Source organism: Schistocerca americana, chromosome 3 (assembly GCF_021461395.2).
Source record: "Schistocerca americana isolate TAMUIC-IGC-003095 chromosome 3, iqSchAmer2.1, whole genome shotgun sequence".
NCBI lineage: Eukaryota > Metazoa > Arthropoda > Insecta > Orthoptera > Acrididae > Schistocerca > Schistocerca americana.
Window position 1 is genome coordinate 553932238 of NC_060121.1, and position 15653 is coordinate 553947890.

The 15653-nt window shown below is 45.2% G+C and overlaps 1 protein-coding gene across 1 annotated transcript in view; it reads left to right on the top strand.

The window, feature by feature from the left end:
• The window catches only part of LOC124605720 (G1/S-specific cyclin-D2-like), a 58454-nt gene that overhangs the window by 39410 nt on the left and 3391 nt on the right, over nt 1-15653 (top strand). Inside the window, exons 3-4 of the mRNA XM_047137595.1 lie at nt 3945-4104; nt 15457-15602. Coding sequence (XP_046993551.1) covers nt 3945-4104; nt 15457-15602 — 306 coding nt within the window. The remainder of the gene's footprint in view (nt 1-3944; nt 4105-15456; nt 15603-15653) is intronic.

The window sequence follows — 15653 nt, forward strand, 5'->3', positions numbered from 1 at the left end:
CTGGCGGCGTCAATGGGGCGTCGTCGTTGCCGCCGCCGCTGGCCGCTGTTTGCCGCTACCCACCGCCGAGTTATCTGCCTCCCACGCAAGGTTATCTTCGCCGCCGCCGTGGAATTTCGCCAGCCACGGCAGATGCAAGAGTGCGCCTGCCCTCCGTTCTCGGTTCGAACTTCGCGGTAGGGATGGGAAAAACTGACCGCTTAAAGCAGATACCGGTATTTTAGTTCCGAACAACCGGTATATTTCAGTTTTTGTTTGGTCTCTTAAAATATGTGCTTTTTATTTTTTGCTAACAACCGAGTAACAAATCCGAAATATCAATTAGCCACGACAGCAGTGCTAAAGTTTTGGTTTTTAATAAATATTATTTTAAAAAAACGGTTAATTTTTATTCGTATAATTTCCATTGCTTTGTAATATTGTGTTACTATAGAAATTGGGGAACGTGATCAGTGCTGTTTTAATAGCAATGCTGACAGAAACGAGCAACAAACAGATGGTACAGCATTGCTGAGACAATGGACCTACTGCCGCGTGGCGTTGGGTGTGCGCGTACTTGCAGTGTACGAGACTTACCCCATATGATAGTTTAACGGCGTCATCGTCGGACATCAACTGTATTACAAAATGACACCATCCCTAGTCTGGAAGTATTTTACTAAGTGCAGCATCACTGAAGTAAATTGTTCCATTTCCTTTAAAAGATTAAGAACGAGAGGAGCCTCAACAAACTTTCGACTAAGGAGGAAACTTATAACTCAACAAGTCATTCATAATTTACAATAAAAACTGAAATTAGTTGATCTGTTGCCTGTGTCTACGTAATATGCCTGCTTGTACCCCTTCAAAACGGAAATGTTAACACGAACAATATAGCACTGTAACCTCAGTTTTCACCCTTTAGCACTCACTATTCCTAATACCCAAATAGTGGTACGATCCTCGATTGCAGATTTCTAAAAAATTAGTATCAGTGAGATGTAGCGAACGGTCGACGGACTAAGTTTCCTTTTTATTTTTCCATTTAACTTAGTATTTTAATTCTATGTGTCTTGAAACTGAAGGAGTCAAAATTTTTCAATATTTATCGATTTCTACGTTTATTCAAGGAAATAATAGGAATAAAAAAATCGATAATCGGTTACTTCAGAAACTGACTGTTTCGAAGGGTTTTTAACACCCAGGCTAAGCTAGCGCTGAAAAAAGCGATATAATGAAAAGCCGGTCCTTTGAGCGATAACGCCATCTGTACGTCGCGGCAGCAGGCCGAGAAAGTGAGATACTATGACGTCATTTTCGTTGACCGTACTCAAGCTCTACTCCTGGCAAGGGATTGCATCTTCACGTATGCGGCATTCATACCGTTGGAAATTGTGATTTTTGATGATCACAAGGATAAACCGCCCTCGACATCCAAAACCACCAGATATCAATATTATCGAGTCATTTCGGTCGGCGTGAAAGAAAGGTAATAGAACGCCCATTACATTCATCTAGCGAGTTGCGATATAGGCCTAGTCGCAGCAAAATTGAGACAGTGACAGTGATCCTGAAAAGCATTTATGTCTTTATTCCAATTACGCAGCATACAACGGTCCTATACAACAGATAATAATAATAAAAATAGTAATAGTAATAGTAATTTCGTGCGGCTCGATGGCTGGATGTAAATTTTTCAGTTGAATGCAACTTCTGCCACTTTGGTGTCCCAAATCTACTCCAGTTATCTAAGCAGATAGGGCATGCAACTGTACGTGTAACCCGAACCACGTATCGTTCCTGCCCACTCCTTACACCTTGAGGAGGTGAAGGCTACATTAACCATAGCAATACCGACTCATTTTCCATAAAGCCCATTACCAAGGATGGGGGGGGGGGGGGGGGGGACTTCACGCTCACCCTAAAATTCGTTAACTGTTGTCGACTTACAACATACTTTTTAAAAGAGGTACTTATGTGTAAGTAGGGTTCAGAACCCGATAATATAATTTAGAAGACCATTAGCAATATCTACGCATTTTCAGTAACTTGTACTACTAAGCTGGGAGTGCTTTATGGTCACCACAATAAAAATTTAAAAATGAAAATTGGGTAATTCTTGCCTTCTACTTACAGCACAGTTTTTAAAGAGACACTGTTGTGCAAGTAAGGTCCTGAATCTGAAAATACTGAATATCGATTTATTTATGGAAAGTGACATCAGTATTGAGACTTAAATTTTTTGGGTTAAGTTTAACTGAAATAAAGCATTTATAGATTCTGATATAAGTGTTCAGTAAAAACAACACACATTTTTTCAAAATTTTAAAATATTAAATAACTGACTAAATTACAATGTTTTCAAAAGGTGGACATAAACTACCCCCCCCCCCCCCCCCCCCCCCAATGTTATTGTGAAGGTTAAAAGGCAGACTGAAAATTCCCGTGGTCGGACCGAGATTCGACACCGCAATCTTTCGGTGTCCATGCGTGCACTTTTGCAGCAGTCATTGGGATTATTTTCTTGTCAGTTTGTAGGTACATTTCTGTACTTGTGGTAATCCTCGCGTGACAGTGCTGCATAAGTCAAAACAACGTGTCGCAGTCCGCTGAAAAGAAATGGACTGCGCCATGTTGCTTTGGATCAGAATGTCAAAAGTTACTGACAGATAGTTGTTTACAGGAGAGATACCATAGTAAAGACCAAGTAGGAGATTCAGCTTGCGGCCGATAGCGTAAGAGTCGTGATTTGCTTGCATTGATTTTGTGACATATTTATTTTACGCGACGGAAGTCCTAGACCAACTGTGAATGTGCACAGAAAATACGTACGTGATAGGTCTAGTATGGCCTCCTAAGCAAGCCCAAAAATGCACGCTAAAGAGCAGCAAGTGTATGTGTATACGAGGGTCGTTCCGTAAGTGCCGTCATTGTTTTTCGCCACGGAAACTTTCTTGCCAAAAATGAATACACCAAGACATTATGAACGACACACTTTGCGCTATTTTTCTGCATAGTTGACACGGACATTGAGGCATTTGTCGTAGCGTTCAATTAGTTTGAAGAAACCACTCTGGTAAAACCCAGTGCCCTGCGACGCAAGAAACTGTCGCACAACCTGCTGCAATGTTTTTTTCATTCGTAGATTGGAGGGATGCCCACTTCGACCTTCAGCCCCCATACTCTGCCTTCCTTCTCTGAACATGCAACACCAGCAACCAACCATTTGACGAAACATGATCTCTTCACCATACACGGCCTGTAGGTTTTACTGGACGACGGACTATCTAGTCATGTCCATTCACATCGGATAGCAGCACGAACTTCCATTGGCGACCACCTTGTCAGTGCATGTGGACCTGCCATCGTGATGTGTACCCGAGTAACCTCGGGCACGTCAGTCTGCTGCTACATTCTCTTCTTCGGAGCTCTGCGCAGCCATCAATCGTCCTCTGCTGAGGCACCGACCGTTCGTGAACCAGCAAAGGGTGTGGATTCGTATGACGTTTGTTTGTGTCACCTGTGTACCGTCTTATCTCTCAAAAACGACGACGAAACCTTCGCAGTGTCCCCAGAACAGAAACGCCAACCGCAGTAGCACATGTTGTGCGAGCAGACAAACGTGAATCGGCAAGGTCGCCCCCTTTCCATGGTCGACTGTCAATCACTTTTTTTGAGTATAGAGGCGTTATGTCGCTTTGGTACAGTGACCCAGGGGTTTCACTGCGTACCAGGACTGCAGACGCGAACGTACAAACAAACCAATGATGGCATAACTTTATTTTCTCGAGCTGATACTTCACGATTACTCTCCGCATCAACGAACTGGGACTGGTGCATTGCAGAGACTGCTGTAAAGTTCAGCTGACAGCGGTCAGGCTTTTTGTTTTCTGCCTAGACCATATAGCATTTGGCCGGAGGTGAGAGCGCGCGGTGTACAGGTGCGTGTGGTTGTGTGTGCGCAGGACTTCGAGTGGCTGGTGCTGACGAAGCTGAAGTGGGAGCTGTCTGCGGTGACGGCGCACGACTTCCTGCCGCACCTGCTCGAGAGGCTGCCGCTCGTCGCCTGCGACCTGCACGCCGTGCGCCGACACGCCCACACCTACATCGCGCTTTGCGCTCGCGGTGAGTACGCCACGCCTCCCTCTGCTCATGCCCACAGTAGTAAGGTTAGCGCCATCCGCTGGTAATTTTCATGCGCGACTGGTGTCGGTGTTGCGGTACACCTTTTCAGGCCCCTCTGTGACTGGGTGATCACGCTGATACCGAGGACGTACTGTAGACGTTAGCTAAACTGAAGCTTCTTATCGCCTTTGTTGTGTACAGTGGCAGTACATCGACTCCCGTGTATTGTCACGCTCATATAGGCGATAAGAAGGCTTAGCGGATGCCGATGATGTTTTGAGCCATCTACACAAAATATATATGATCTTCCAGAGGCATAGAGAGGCCTGAAGATGGTGTACTACAACACCGAAAAAACCACGGTGTCATATTTACTACGTGTAACATCCACGAATATTCACCAGAAGGTACGGAGTCTAGGAATCACCAGACAGGCTGAAACGAGGTGGTGCCAAAATTTTCTATAATATCCCCATAAAACTCAGAAACTTCATGTTGCATCTTAATTTCCACCGTCATCTTCAAAGTAGTCTCCTCGCGCTTATAGACAACGCTTACAGCGATTTTCCCATTACTGGAAGTCTGTCGGCTGAATATTCAAAATAATTTGTGATTCCGCCCTTTCGACTCCAGTTTCAGTTTCTGGAACAGGAACAAATTGCAGGTAAACAGATCAGATGAGTAGGGTGGGTGAGCGAACAGTTGTCGACCCCAGAAAGGGTTACCAACGAGGCATTTTCGCACTCCTTACCTCAGTAAGTACGGTGATAATAGCAGCAGTTCTAGCCAGTTTTCACGAGGTTTCTCCTGGGAGCAAGGGGAATACCAGATTGTTCCATACAATCCCCTCTGTTAAGTTCCTAAGTAGAAACATGAATCCACCCAAATTAGTCACGCACTTCCCAAATAAATAGAGTCAAATTCAGAACAAAATATAAACGAACATAGGCTGCAAAGAGTCAGCGAGCTCGCAACCAGCCCACCCATTCCCCTAGTGATGTAAAAGTTCTTTATTGCCTGGCAGAGAGAACCCCACCCAGTCCTCCCATCGAGGCAGTACCTGGAATTGAAACCGAGTGCTCCACCCGGTAGTCTGACCCGCTAACCTCACAGCTACAGAGGCGGACACATTAAGAGATCGCTACTTGTCGTATTATCTTATCCACTTCTCCCCAAATAACTAATGTTTGAAAATGCCCTGACGGTGACCATTCGGCCCAACAACACTCTAATGCTGTCACACATTCGGAATAATTTAATCTCCAATAGTTACCCTGAAAGGGTCGATTTCACTATGTGCATTCAAAGAAAGGGAAGGACAGAAAACGCTGTCAGGTCTGCCCTACCCGTGGTCGAAATCGCAGCAAGGGCGACGACGTGGCCAGAGCCCCGACCGCCACCATCATCGAGAACGCTGAATGGGACCCAGCGTGTCCCGTCGCGGAGAGAGATGGGCCGACAGCAGGACGAAGCGTTGGCGCAGCTGGCTTATGAATGAGGTGGCCGTGCCGGGATATTTATAGCCAGCGAGCAGCTATAGAGGGGACGGACGGAAGTCTGGATTTGATAGCCGGTATCGGCGGCGATAAGCGCTGCCGGCGCGGGGTGCGGGCGTGGCCGGACCTAGGTCGAGCTCACTCCACATGGGGCCCTGGCGCAGGCCGCTGGGATCGCGGCGAGTCGGGGTCTACGGGATAGACAAAAGTGGGGCAGGGTGCAGGGTGGCGCAGATGTTGTAGCATTCGGAAGGGAACATGCTCAGATGCCCACCTGTCCGTCCAGATTCACATTTTCCGCGATTTATCCAAATACGAGGGTCGTCCAGAACGTAATGCACCAGACAACAACAATGATACGACTGCGAAATTTCAGGTATACATTATTTGATCTTTCCGGAACGTGCGCAAATTTTCCATTTCCTCCGACAGATAGCGTAGCTGCAGCAGTCTTTCAAAATGGCGTCTGTAAGTGATGTACGTTACAAGCAGCTTGTCGTCATTGAATTACTCATTGCGGAAAAAGAAACTGTTGGGAACATTCACTGCGTGTGCACTTTATGGAGCATCTTCAGTTGACAGAAATGCGGTTAGCCGCTAGGAAAAGAGGGTGAGGCCATTACGAGAAGGCGGTTCGACAGAGCTCCAAGACCGAGCGAGGTGGCGCAGTGGTTAGACACTGGACTCGCATTCGGGAGGACGACGGTTCAATCCCGCGTCCGGCCATCCTGATTTGGGTTTTCCGTGATTTCCCTAAATCGCTCCAGGCAAATGCCGGGATGGTTCCATTGAAAGGGCACGGCCGGCTTCCTTCCCCGTCCTTTCCTAATCCGATGAGACCGATGACCTCGCTGTCTTGGTTTCCTTCCCCAAACAACCCAACCCCCAACCCAGAGCTCCAAGATTTCCGCATTGTGGAGGCCATCCACGGCTGTCACACCTAATAGGATGCAGCTTGCTCGTGTGCTCATTCGTGATGCTAAGAGGCAGCATATTTAATTCCGAAGCATATCTGAACACATTAACCAAACTCAAGAAGAGCTTCCAGCGACTTCGGCGCCATAACGACCCAGGCCTGCCTCACACGTTTGAGGATTTCGGAACACATCATCCTACAACCCTGATCTAGCTCCTTCATATTTCCTCTTGTTTGGGTCATTAAAGGAGGTCATTCGTGGAAGACATTCTGAGAATAACAAAGAGGTAATTCGCACGGTGAAGAAATGGCTTTGTGACCAGAACAAGGAGTGATACTAATATCGATAGGGCATACACGCTCGTGGTCTAGTGGCTAGCGTTGCTGCCTCCGGATCACGGAGTCCCGGGTTCGATTCCCGGTCGGGTGGGGGATCCCGAGGACAGGATGTCTGTGTTGTCCTCATCATTTCATCACCATTCATGACGTGGCTAAATTGTATTGTGTAAAAATTGGGACTTTGTATGGGCGCTGATGACTGCGCCGAAGTTGAGCGCCCCACAAACCAAACATCATCATCTCACGCCCTGTGTCTCGCTTGAGGAACGTGGAAAAATTAGATGTGTGGCAGAAACATAATTCTTTGTTGTGTGTACTTTTCATTGTGTTCAGTAAATAATTGCTGAAGAAAAATGTGGTGCATCACTTCCTGGGCGCCCCGCGTAGCATTAGGCAATCCAGTTCAACGGGAATTACTGGCCATTTCTCAAATTCTGCTTTACTCAATTTGTGGCGAATGTGAATGTGTATACACAGCCAAAGAAAATACTTGGACACAAAGATCGCGAATTAAGGGCGCAGAAAAACGAAAGCGCCATACAACAATCTGTCCTTCCTGCCGTGTCACTCCTTACTTAATCGGGATTAACCGAAATTTTGTAGAAACAAGACCTAAACTCACAATCCAAGCAAGTTTCAAAGACGGTTGTACGTTTAGAAGAGAAAATGCGGCAACTAGAACTGCATTTCCACTAGCACCGCATTTTCAGAATCGATACTAGAGTGTCTACATGACCAGGCAGAAGCGGTATTGGGAATACGATTGACGAAACACGGTTTTGGGAGCTCCATGTAAGCGCAGTGACAGTTATAATAACCATCAACATTTACAAAAACTGTTTTTTTTAACATAGAAATTAACGTATTACTTTGAAATAACGAAACAATACTTCTTCGCTATTGGCAAAAACCGGAAATGATTTTTAATTTGTAAACACAGAAATAATGAAATTTTTCTAGAGATATGTTGAGAACGAAATTAATTCCGTCCTACCTTTTTTCGTAGGAGACATGATGCTGCGTTAAACAAAGTAGTAAATCCATCTCACCACCCGATACACACGTCTTGCATACAATCCACAAACAAATATTAATCCCGCACTCCAGGAACACATGTTGCTTGGTGGCTGATGCGAGTATCAGCATTAACGAAATTTCTGACTTCGGCCCGACCGTCACTTGTTTCAGATCGCTACCAACCTTAACCCAGCATACAACGCAGTGTAAATGGCATTGTTGACGTCATTCTATTTTGTCTTCGAAGTTCGATGTGCTGGGTTTTGTTTCGCGTGTCTTTAACTCCACGTTGGCAGCGAGAGACAGTTGTCGATGTCGCTCGAATAATTCGATTTGTATCGATTCAGCTAGTGCTCATCGGATATATAGATATATACACAGCAATAAGAGACGAAAAACAATGGGCACAAGTAAATGTACCGACAAACAGTATTTCAAAAACAACACATGAAGAGTACATGCGGACACGACATAACAGACATGCCTATGTGCAAAGTAACAACAATCTCCAGAGGGTGGACAGCGATACCCACAGTGACAGCGAAAACAGTGACAATGAGGAGGAACATGAAGAAGAAACCGAGATGTGGCAGTAAATAAGCATAAGGTGCTGGCGATCTAGTCAAGAAATCACCAAATGCTGTGCACGGACGGGCACCTGAAGTTAACACATAGGATTGGTAATAAATAGGTTAACTAATACTATTTCTCTACAAATAACCGTTTGTATGTGTGTGTGTGTGTGTGTGTGTGTGTGTGTGTGTGTGTGTGACTGGCGGTCAACGACTGGAAGAAACCATTCCGAGGTATTCACCGTCAGTCACATTCAGTGAAGGTACTAACAAATCTCTCCTCTATCCTTTCATCTTTTTATGTTCAAAAATGTTCAGATGTCTGTGAAATCTTATGGGACTTAACTGCTAAGGTTATCAGTCCCTAAGCTTACACACTACTTAACCTAAATTATCCTAAGGATAAACACACACACACACACACACACACACCCATGCCCGAGGGAGGACTCGAACCTCCGCCGGGACCAGCCGCACAGTCCATGACTGCAGCGCCCCAGACCGCTCGGCTAATCCCGACGGGCATCTTTTCATATTCTTCTTTAAAAAATATATTTATATTTCAACCTTAAATTATTGTTATTTTGAAAAGTGTCGTTCTTTGTAAATGTTATAGATAAAAGAAAAGAAAACTGTAAAAAGATGAAACACGAAAATTGTAAGATGTACGGCCTGTTTTAAAACATCAGGTAACAGGTCTATAATTTGCCAATAAATATGCTACTGCCCATCAGCCACTGCGATGAGTAAAGGGGTTAGCCACAGTCCGTAGAGAGATCGGTGATTGTTTCCAGCAGTTATACGGGGGAGCTTTTAGAAATTACTTACACGCAAGAGTTTTTGTGTTGACCGTTTTAAGTAAAATACATTGCGACCTATAGAGGAAAAACATCCTTAAGTGAGGGGTATGAAATGCAAATCATTGGAACATTCACTCTATTCATAAGAGTTGACTCTTCACGCATCTTCGAACCAAATTATATTTGTTGGTGGAAAATATTCGGAATCCAGCAGGAGAGTTATGGTAGTCGCATTACAGAAATTTGGCAGACCTTCCAGGAGTGGACTTCGAGAGCGAGGTGGTGCAGCGCTAAACAGTGGACTCGTATTCCAGAGGACGTCGGTTCAAATACCTGCCCTTCCATGCAGATTTGTTCTTTGCGATTTCTCTAAATTTCTTAAGATAAATGCTGAGATTGTTCCTTTGAAAAAATACGATCAGTTTCCTGCGCCTATTCCTGTCTCGTGTTGCGTCCTTAGTGACATCGTCATCTTCGGGACATTGAACTCCATTTACAAAGAGGCAAAGGGAACAACTTTCCACCCATAACTGACAATCTCGAATGCCAGGGCGAGAAATTTTCACTTCGTCCTGGTAGAATGCTGAGCTGAGCTGCAGCGCTACGTAGGAATAGTGCTACCAAGCGCAGATCTGGACAGAATTTTGCTACTAGCCGGTTTATCTGCTTCTGTATGTGAGTTGTCTGCCTACCATGCACAGCAAACCGGATCTTTAAAAAAGCAGACGGCCAGGCTCTTCAAGGTCTCGGCAAAGGTCATTGCATTCCCTCGGTAGGTGATACAGGCACTTTGGCGAGGAGGGAGATAAATGTGTGTGTGTGTCTGTGTGTGTATCTGTGTATATATGTGTGTATAGAGGAGGAATGGGCGAAAGAGAGGCGAGGGCTCCATTCAGTTCGCCGACCTCGGGCGCTGCGTCACCCGCTGGCCTTGGCAGATTCGCCAAAATTGCGCGCCACGAACAGCGCTACTGGCCGTGCTGGCGATGTGCGACTTGACTGTCGTCGCTTCCAGTACACGTACTTACCTCCAGAGCGCTGCAGGGCCTGGGTTCGAAATGTCCGCGGCCCGATGCCTTCAACAAAGAGCTCGACTGACTCACTTGGCACTTTTTTTCCCCAAATGCCCAGTGCTCGGTCTGTAATCACTTCGATTCCAATTCGACTTTCGCGTTGTATCGTAACTTTTCTATTCTATAAAAGAATTGTTGGACATAAAAGCGCACTAAGGATCAAGCTTGTTGTGTCTCCTAAACAGGAAGTGTCAAGCACGATAACCTTTTTTCGTCTTACACAGCGTGTCCCAGTTCCGTGTGTAAGAAAAATAAAATTCGTGAGTTATGTGTATAAAGTTACTGTCTTTATTCAGAATAGTCTCCCCCCGAATCAATACACAGCTGAAATAGTTTTAAAAATGTTTTTGAAACAGTCACTTTAGTCCTTTTTTTTAATTGCATTTAGTGCTGCGGCACAGGTTCCCTGAATGTCCTTGAATGCACCTTAACGGAGTCCTTTCATTGCTAATTTCAATTTGGGGAACAGCCAGACGTCGGCTGGGGCCGCATCCTTCGAATACGGCAGGTGATCCAAGTCTGCCATCCGTTTGTTGTCCAGACACGCGCACGTTCTTTACTTTGTTGGTTGGCTAGAGCGTTGTCGTGGAGGAGTGATCTGGACCCTGCCTCTGTGTATTCGGGTCGAATTCGACGAATTCACTGGCTGTAGTACGAAACTTGATGTTGCCTCATTGCTCCACCTCCATTTTCCGACGAGTGTCAGACACGTTCGAAACCAGGACGCCTGCTGCCTCGATGATAACTAATGCGTTGACCTACACAGCTGTTGTTGAAACTTCAATGCTCGTAATACCGCAGCTCGACACAAGATAGCACCGCAGTTGGGAATTTCAGGCTAGACATCCTAACGGAACTGAGACATTCTGTGTATTCTGGATGAATGAGGTTCAACTCTTCCTCATGCCGTCCTAATTCCGATTTTTCGTGGTTTCTCTAAATCCACCGTGTTCTATCCTTGAATACACCATAGGTACAAAATACTGGTCCGACCGATTCTGACTGGGTCCCTTGTCAGATCGAATTCATAGATAAGAGAGAGAGGATATTCAACGAAGAGCGGCTTGCTTCTTCACGAGATCATTCAGACGGTGCTAAAACATTGGGGAGGTGATCAACAGACTCGAGTGGCAGACGCTACAAGGGAGGCGTTCTGAGTCACGGTTACGTTTACTGTTTCCAGGAAGCGTCGGACAACATACTAGTTCTTCGCACATACGCCCCGCGAAATGATCACGAGAAAATCAGAAAAAGAAGATCTCGTGTGGAGGTTTACGGATAATTATTCTTCTCAAGCGTTATTCGCGACTGTAACTGGGAAGGGGGGGGGGGGGGGATTTAGTGGTTCCAGATCGACCCTCCAACACATCTTAAACCTCAAGAGAAGACAGGACGTCAAATTTCGTCTTCCTCTTTGTTTACTCCTTCCCATACCTTTTGAACTGTACTTCTCCTGCCTCAGTCGGCCACCTCTGGCTGAATTTTGAAAAGTTACCCTGTTTAACTTACTCAATGTGTCAAATAGAAAGTAACGTGTGACAGTGCATTTAGTGGCCAAAAATCTCATTAGCGGCCGTTTCCTAGTGACAACATATATTGTAGACGAAAGTACTCTCAACACCCACTCCAGGTACCTTCCCTTACTTCACACTGCTGTGGGACCCAGCCCGCCATCCTTGCCTTGACTTAAAACCAATGCCAGATGGACCACTACAGACAAGCTGTGGCGCCGAGGCTGCGGAAATGGCCACGGTGCTCAGAGAAGCTCTTCATCCTACTCCCGACTGTTTGAAGAGAGCGTAAGATACTAAATTTGAAGAGAAAAATTCCGTTTGAGCCGGAAACGTGTTGGGACAGTTACTTTTAATAGAGCCACATCCGATGGCTCTCCCCATCCTTTTCCAAATCTGCCTCTCCCTCAGAAACTTGTTTTTATTAGCGTGAAATCCGTGATGGCAGTGGGAAAGGTGGTACTAATTGCACACAGAGTACTGTGATTTGCGGGTAGCGGGGATTTGCCTGCGGCAGACAGATATGGCGGGCGCGCGGCAAGGTGAGGACGGGCCGCGGTGCTCAGCGCGGCCTTGGGCCGCTCGCGGGGCCGTGGGAACCCGCGTCGTGTCGCGGCGCCGCTCGACTGTGACGCCGCCGCCGCCGGCTCAGTCGCCACGCCCGCCGCCCGCTCCGCCCACCTGCATCCGGCTGGCCTCCCCTCCCCTGCCCCCGGCCGCCACCAGCGCCGCGCCGCGGCCGGCGTTCCTATTAAGTAGCGGGCCACGGGGTGACTCGTATAAACACGGGTCGCCAGCCCATCCTGCGTTGTCGCTCGAAGCGAGGGACAGTGTTCGCTGCGTTCGCGCCGCCTTCTGTCACGAAACAAACGATACGCAGGCGTCGTGTAGCTGGCGTATCTGTGTGACCAGCTCGCACGCTTTGAACTCGTATCTGCCAGTCTGCTCACGCCATTCTGTTCCGTATGTCGAAACTTGTGAAAATCATGCCAGGAAATCTTTATCGAGATTGGTTCTTTAATTCAAACTGGAAGAATAAGAGGATATTCTTCCTTCGAAAAGTACGATACTTTCTGTGTATCAAAATTAGCGGAGGGATTTTTCACACCGAGCCACTAGCTTAGTTCAGCGGCGAATGATATTTGGTAAACGAGAGAGTAGCAACTAGGTTATTACGCATTCGTATTCGGACACGATTCAGCCGGTGGTTAACAATTTTCTCTTGTAAAGGGTGCACTGCAGTATTGTACGTAAAGCGAAAAACAGTGAAACAACAAATCTTGCAGCAACGCTTATCTTGAAAGAGGTGGGAAAAGAGATCAAAGATAAAAAAGGTTACCCGGAATTATTAAAGAGATTCGAAAGGTAGCTACGATGTGTTCCCTGGAGAACTAAAGACCGAAAACTTTTCCGCACGGACATTTCCCGAAAGTTGATTCAATTGTCTGTTATAGATTGAGCGCCGGTGGTGTGAAAATCTAAGTCTATACCTCCATACAGTCAGATTCTGACCCTGGCGGGTCTATTTAGACTAGGCAAGACACCTATTATTCAAAATACTGTTTGACCTCCTTCTCATCTGTTTTTCCAGCTGGTCATTCCGTCTGCCTTGCAGTACTTCAGCTGAATGGTCATAATCTACGGCACTGTATAGGGGATACTTCATATTATACTAGCACTACTGCTCAACGAAAGCAAGAACAAATTTTACTGACCTCTCTAGCGAGTCAAGTTGCCGAGTCACAAGGAACAGTATAATAGCGGTTGAACTCGAAATGGTGACAGACACTGTTCACTTTCCGCCGTTAGCGGGGTTGGACCGGTGGGTGGTACTCGATCTATCAGTTTTTCATTTTACTGTACGTTTTACTATACTAACCAGATGACTGACCTAGTGTGAAACAGCGCTTTTGCGTGCGGTACTACATGACACTCCAAATGCTTTACAGTCAACTATTACTAGTTATTCCTTCTCCTTTGCCATAAGCATATGAGCCACCTTAGCTGTTATAAAAGATCAAAGAGAGTTAAAAGCGGCAAAACACAATGCAAACAATAGTATGCAAAGCGGCGTATATTTCGGCAATATGTTTCTAACTATTTTGTTTACCGAGACATTGCAATCCCACTCAGATTTATGTGTAGGGTTCCTCGTAGTTGAAAATTGAGAAATATATAAAAGTACGAGCCGAAAAGTAGACTTACGTTTTTTGCCTCTGTTTTTAGTTCCTGAAGGTAATTCGGAACAGAATGGTTCCCCCTTTAAGTCTCCCCTTTATAACTCAGTAGTTGCAGAAGTGTCACAAGGACACAATTTGACAATTAACAACAGTTATACGGGTATACTGCTTCAAGCTTTAGCGTTTGTATTCGAATTGATATGAATAAAGCGACACAGTGGCATGTTATACAAATGATTTTATTTGAGCAGCAACGCTTTGAGAAACAATAATATGCAAATGCAATCGTTCTCCGGTTCATGTACGACCGCAATATTTTCAAAATCCGTTGCATTAAAGACTTAGTTGATGTAACTAGCATCGACGCCTGCATTTGACCGAGAGAGTCCTTTTCAATGAGTTTTTTTGACTCGTATTTGTGTACAACAGCGTTTAGAAAATAATATATCGGTTTGAAGGAACTTGCGGTCCGTGAATATCAAAATTGTCCAGATTTGCGGTTTTGCGTTATTTTTCTTGTGCCCCCAAAATGTCGAACGGCTGGAGAAACGCATAAGTGTCAGAGGAGGAGGGTTCCTACAGAGAGACAACCGCGCTGCAACCAATGAAGTGTTTGCCGACAAAGGGTACCCAGACACTTCAGCCCAAGGACAAACGCTGCTGGTAATGTTATGATTTCGAGTCTACGGCGCGGGAGGCCTGGTTTGGGTTGGCGGGTGACATCGCGCATGTACGCTGCAGCCCGTAATGTCGCGGCTTGCTACGTGTTTGCCCACTGCAGAGCGAGAAAGATCATTGTCTGTTTGAAACAGCAGACATTCACTATCCATATTCACACGAGAGTAGCGACCAAATCTGGAATCCATGACGTACATCGCATTTCTTACGAAAGTAGCTATGAAGTGAAGATCGATACAATTAAATACTTTTAGACATTCTGTTTCTATAGCCTGAGCAATATGAATACCATACGTAAGATTATGGAAGCACTTTACTGCTTGTAAATGACCAATTTATTGAATCTCACTCTTCGAAAAGAACCTAACCATTACCCAATTTATTAATATCATTAAGATTTGATAAGACTAATCGGTCTAAATGATTGAAATCAAAATAAGTTACATGACGAATCTTACACATCTGAAGCAAATATTTCTTTTATTGTACAGTCATTTTATAAACCCTTCCAACAAGATATTTCTTGACATAATATTACAGAATAATGCTGCATGAGCACGATTTAAAATTTTATTTACTATCATAGACCAATGCTATACATTTGTAAGTCTGTCATTGTCTTTTTGAGTGTCTGCACAGTTTGTGCTATTATTGTTAAATTATTTTCAACACAACAACTTGACAGGATTGTCACTTATAACTGCTTGGTCTTTGTTCAAAGTCCTCTGTTACAGTTTGACTTATTTTGCAATGCTTTTTATCTGTTGCAGATTACAAGTTTTGCCGTTACTTGCCAAGTATGATAGCTGCATCAAGTATAGCAGCAGCACTGAACGGTTTAGGATGGACTACAAAAAGTGGATTCTCACTAAGTCAACTTCTGGACAGTCTTCAGGCTATCACCTCAACTGAAAGGGTAGGTGTTCCTTCAACAGAAATTTTTTATACAATTGTAACGTGATAGGTA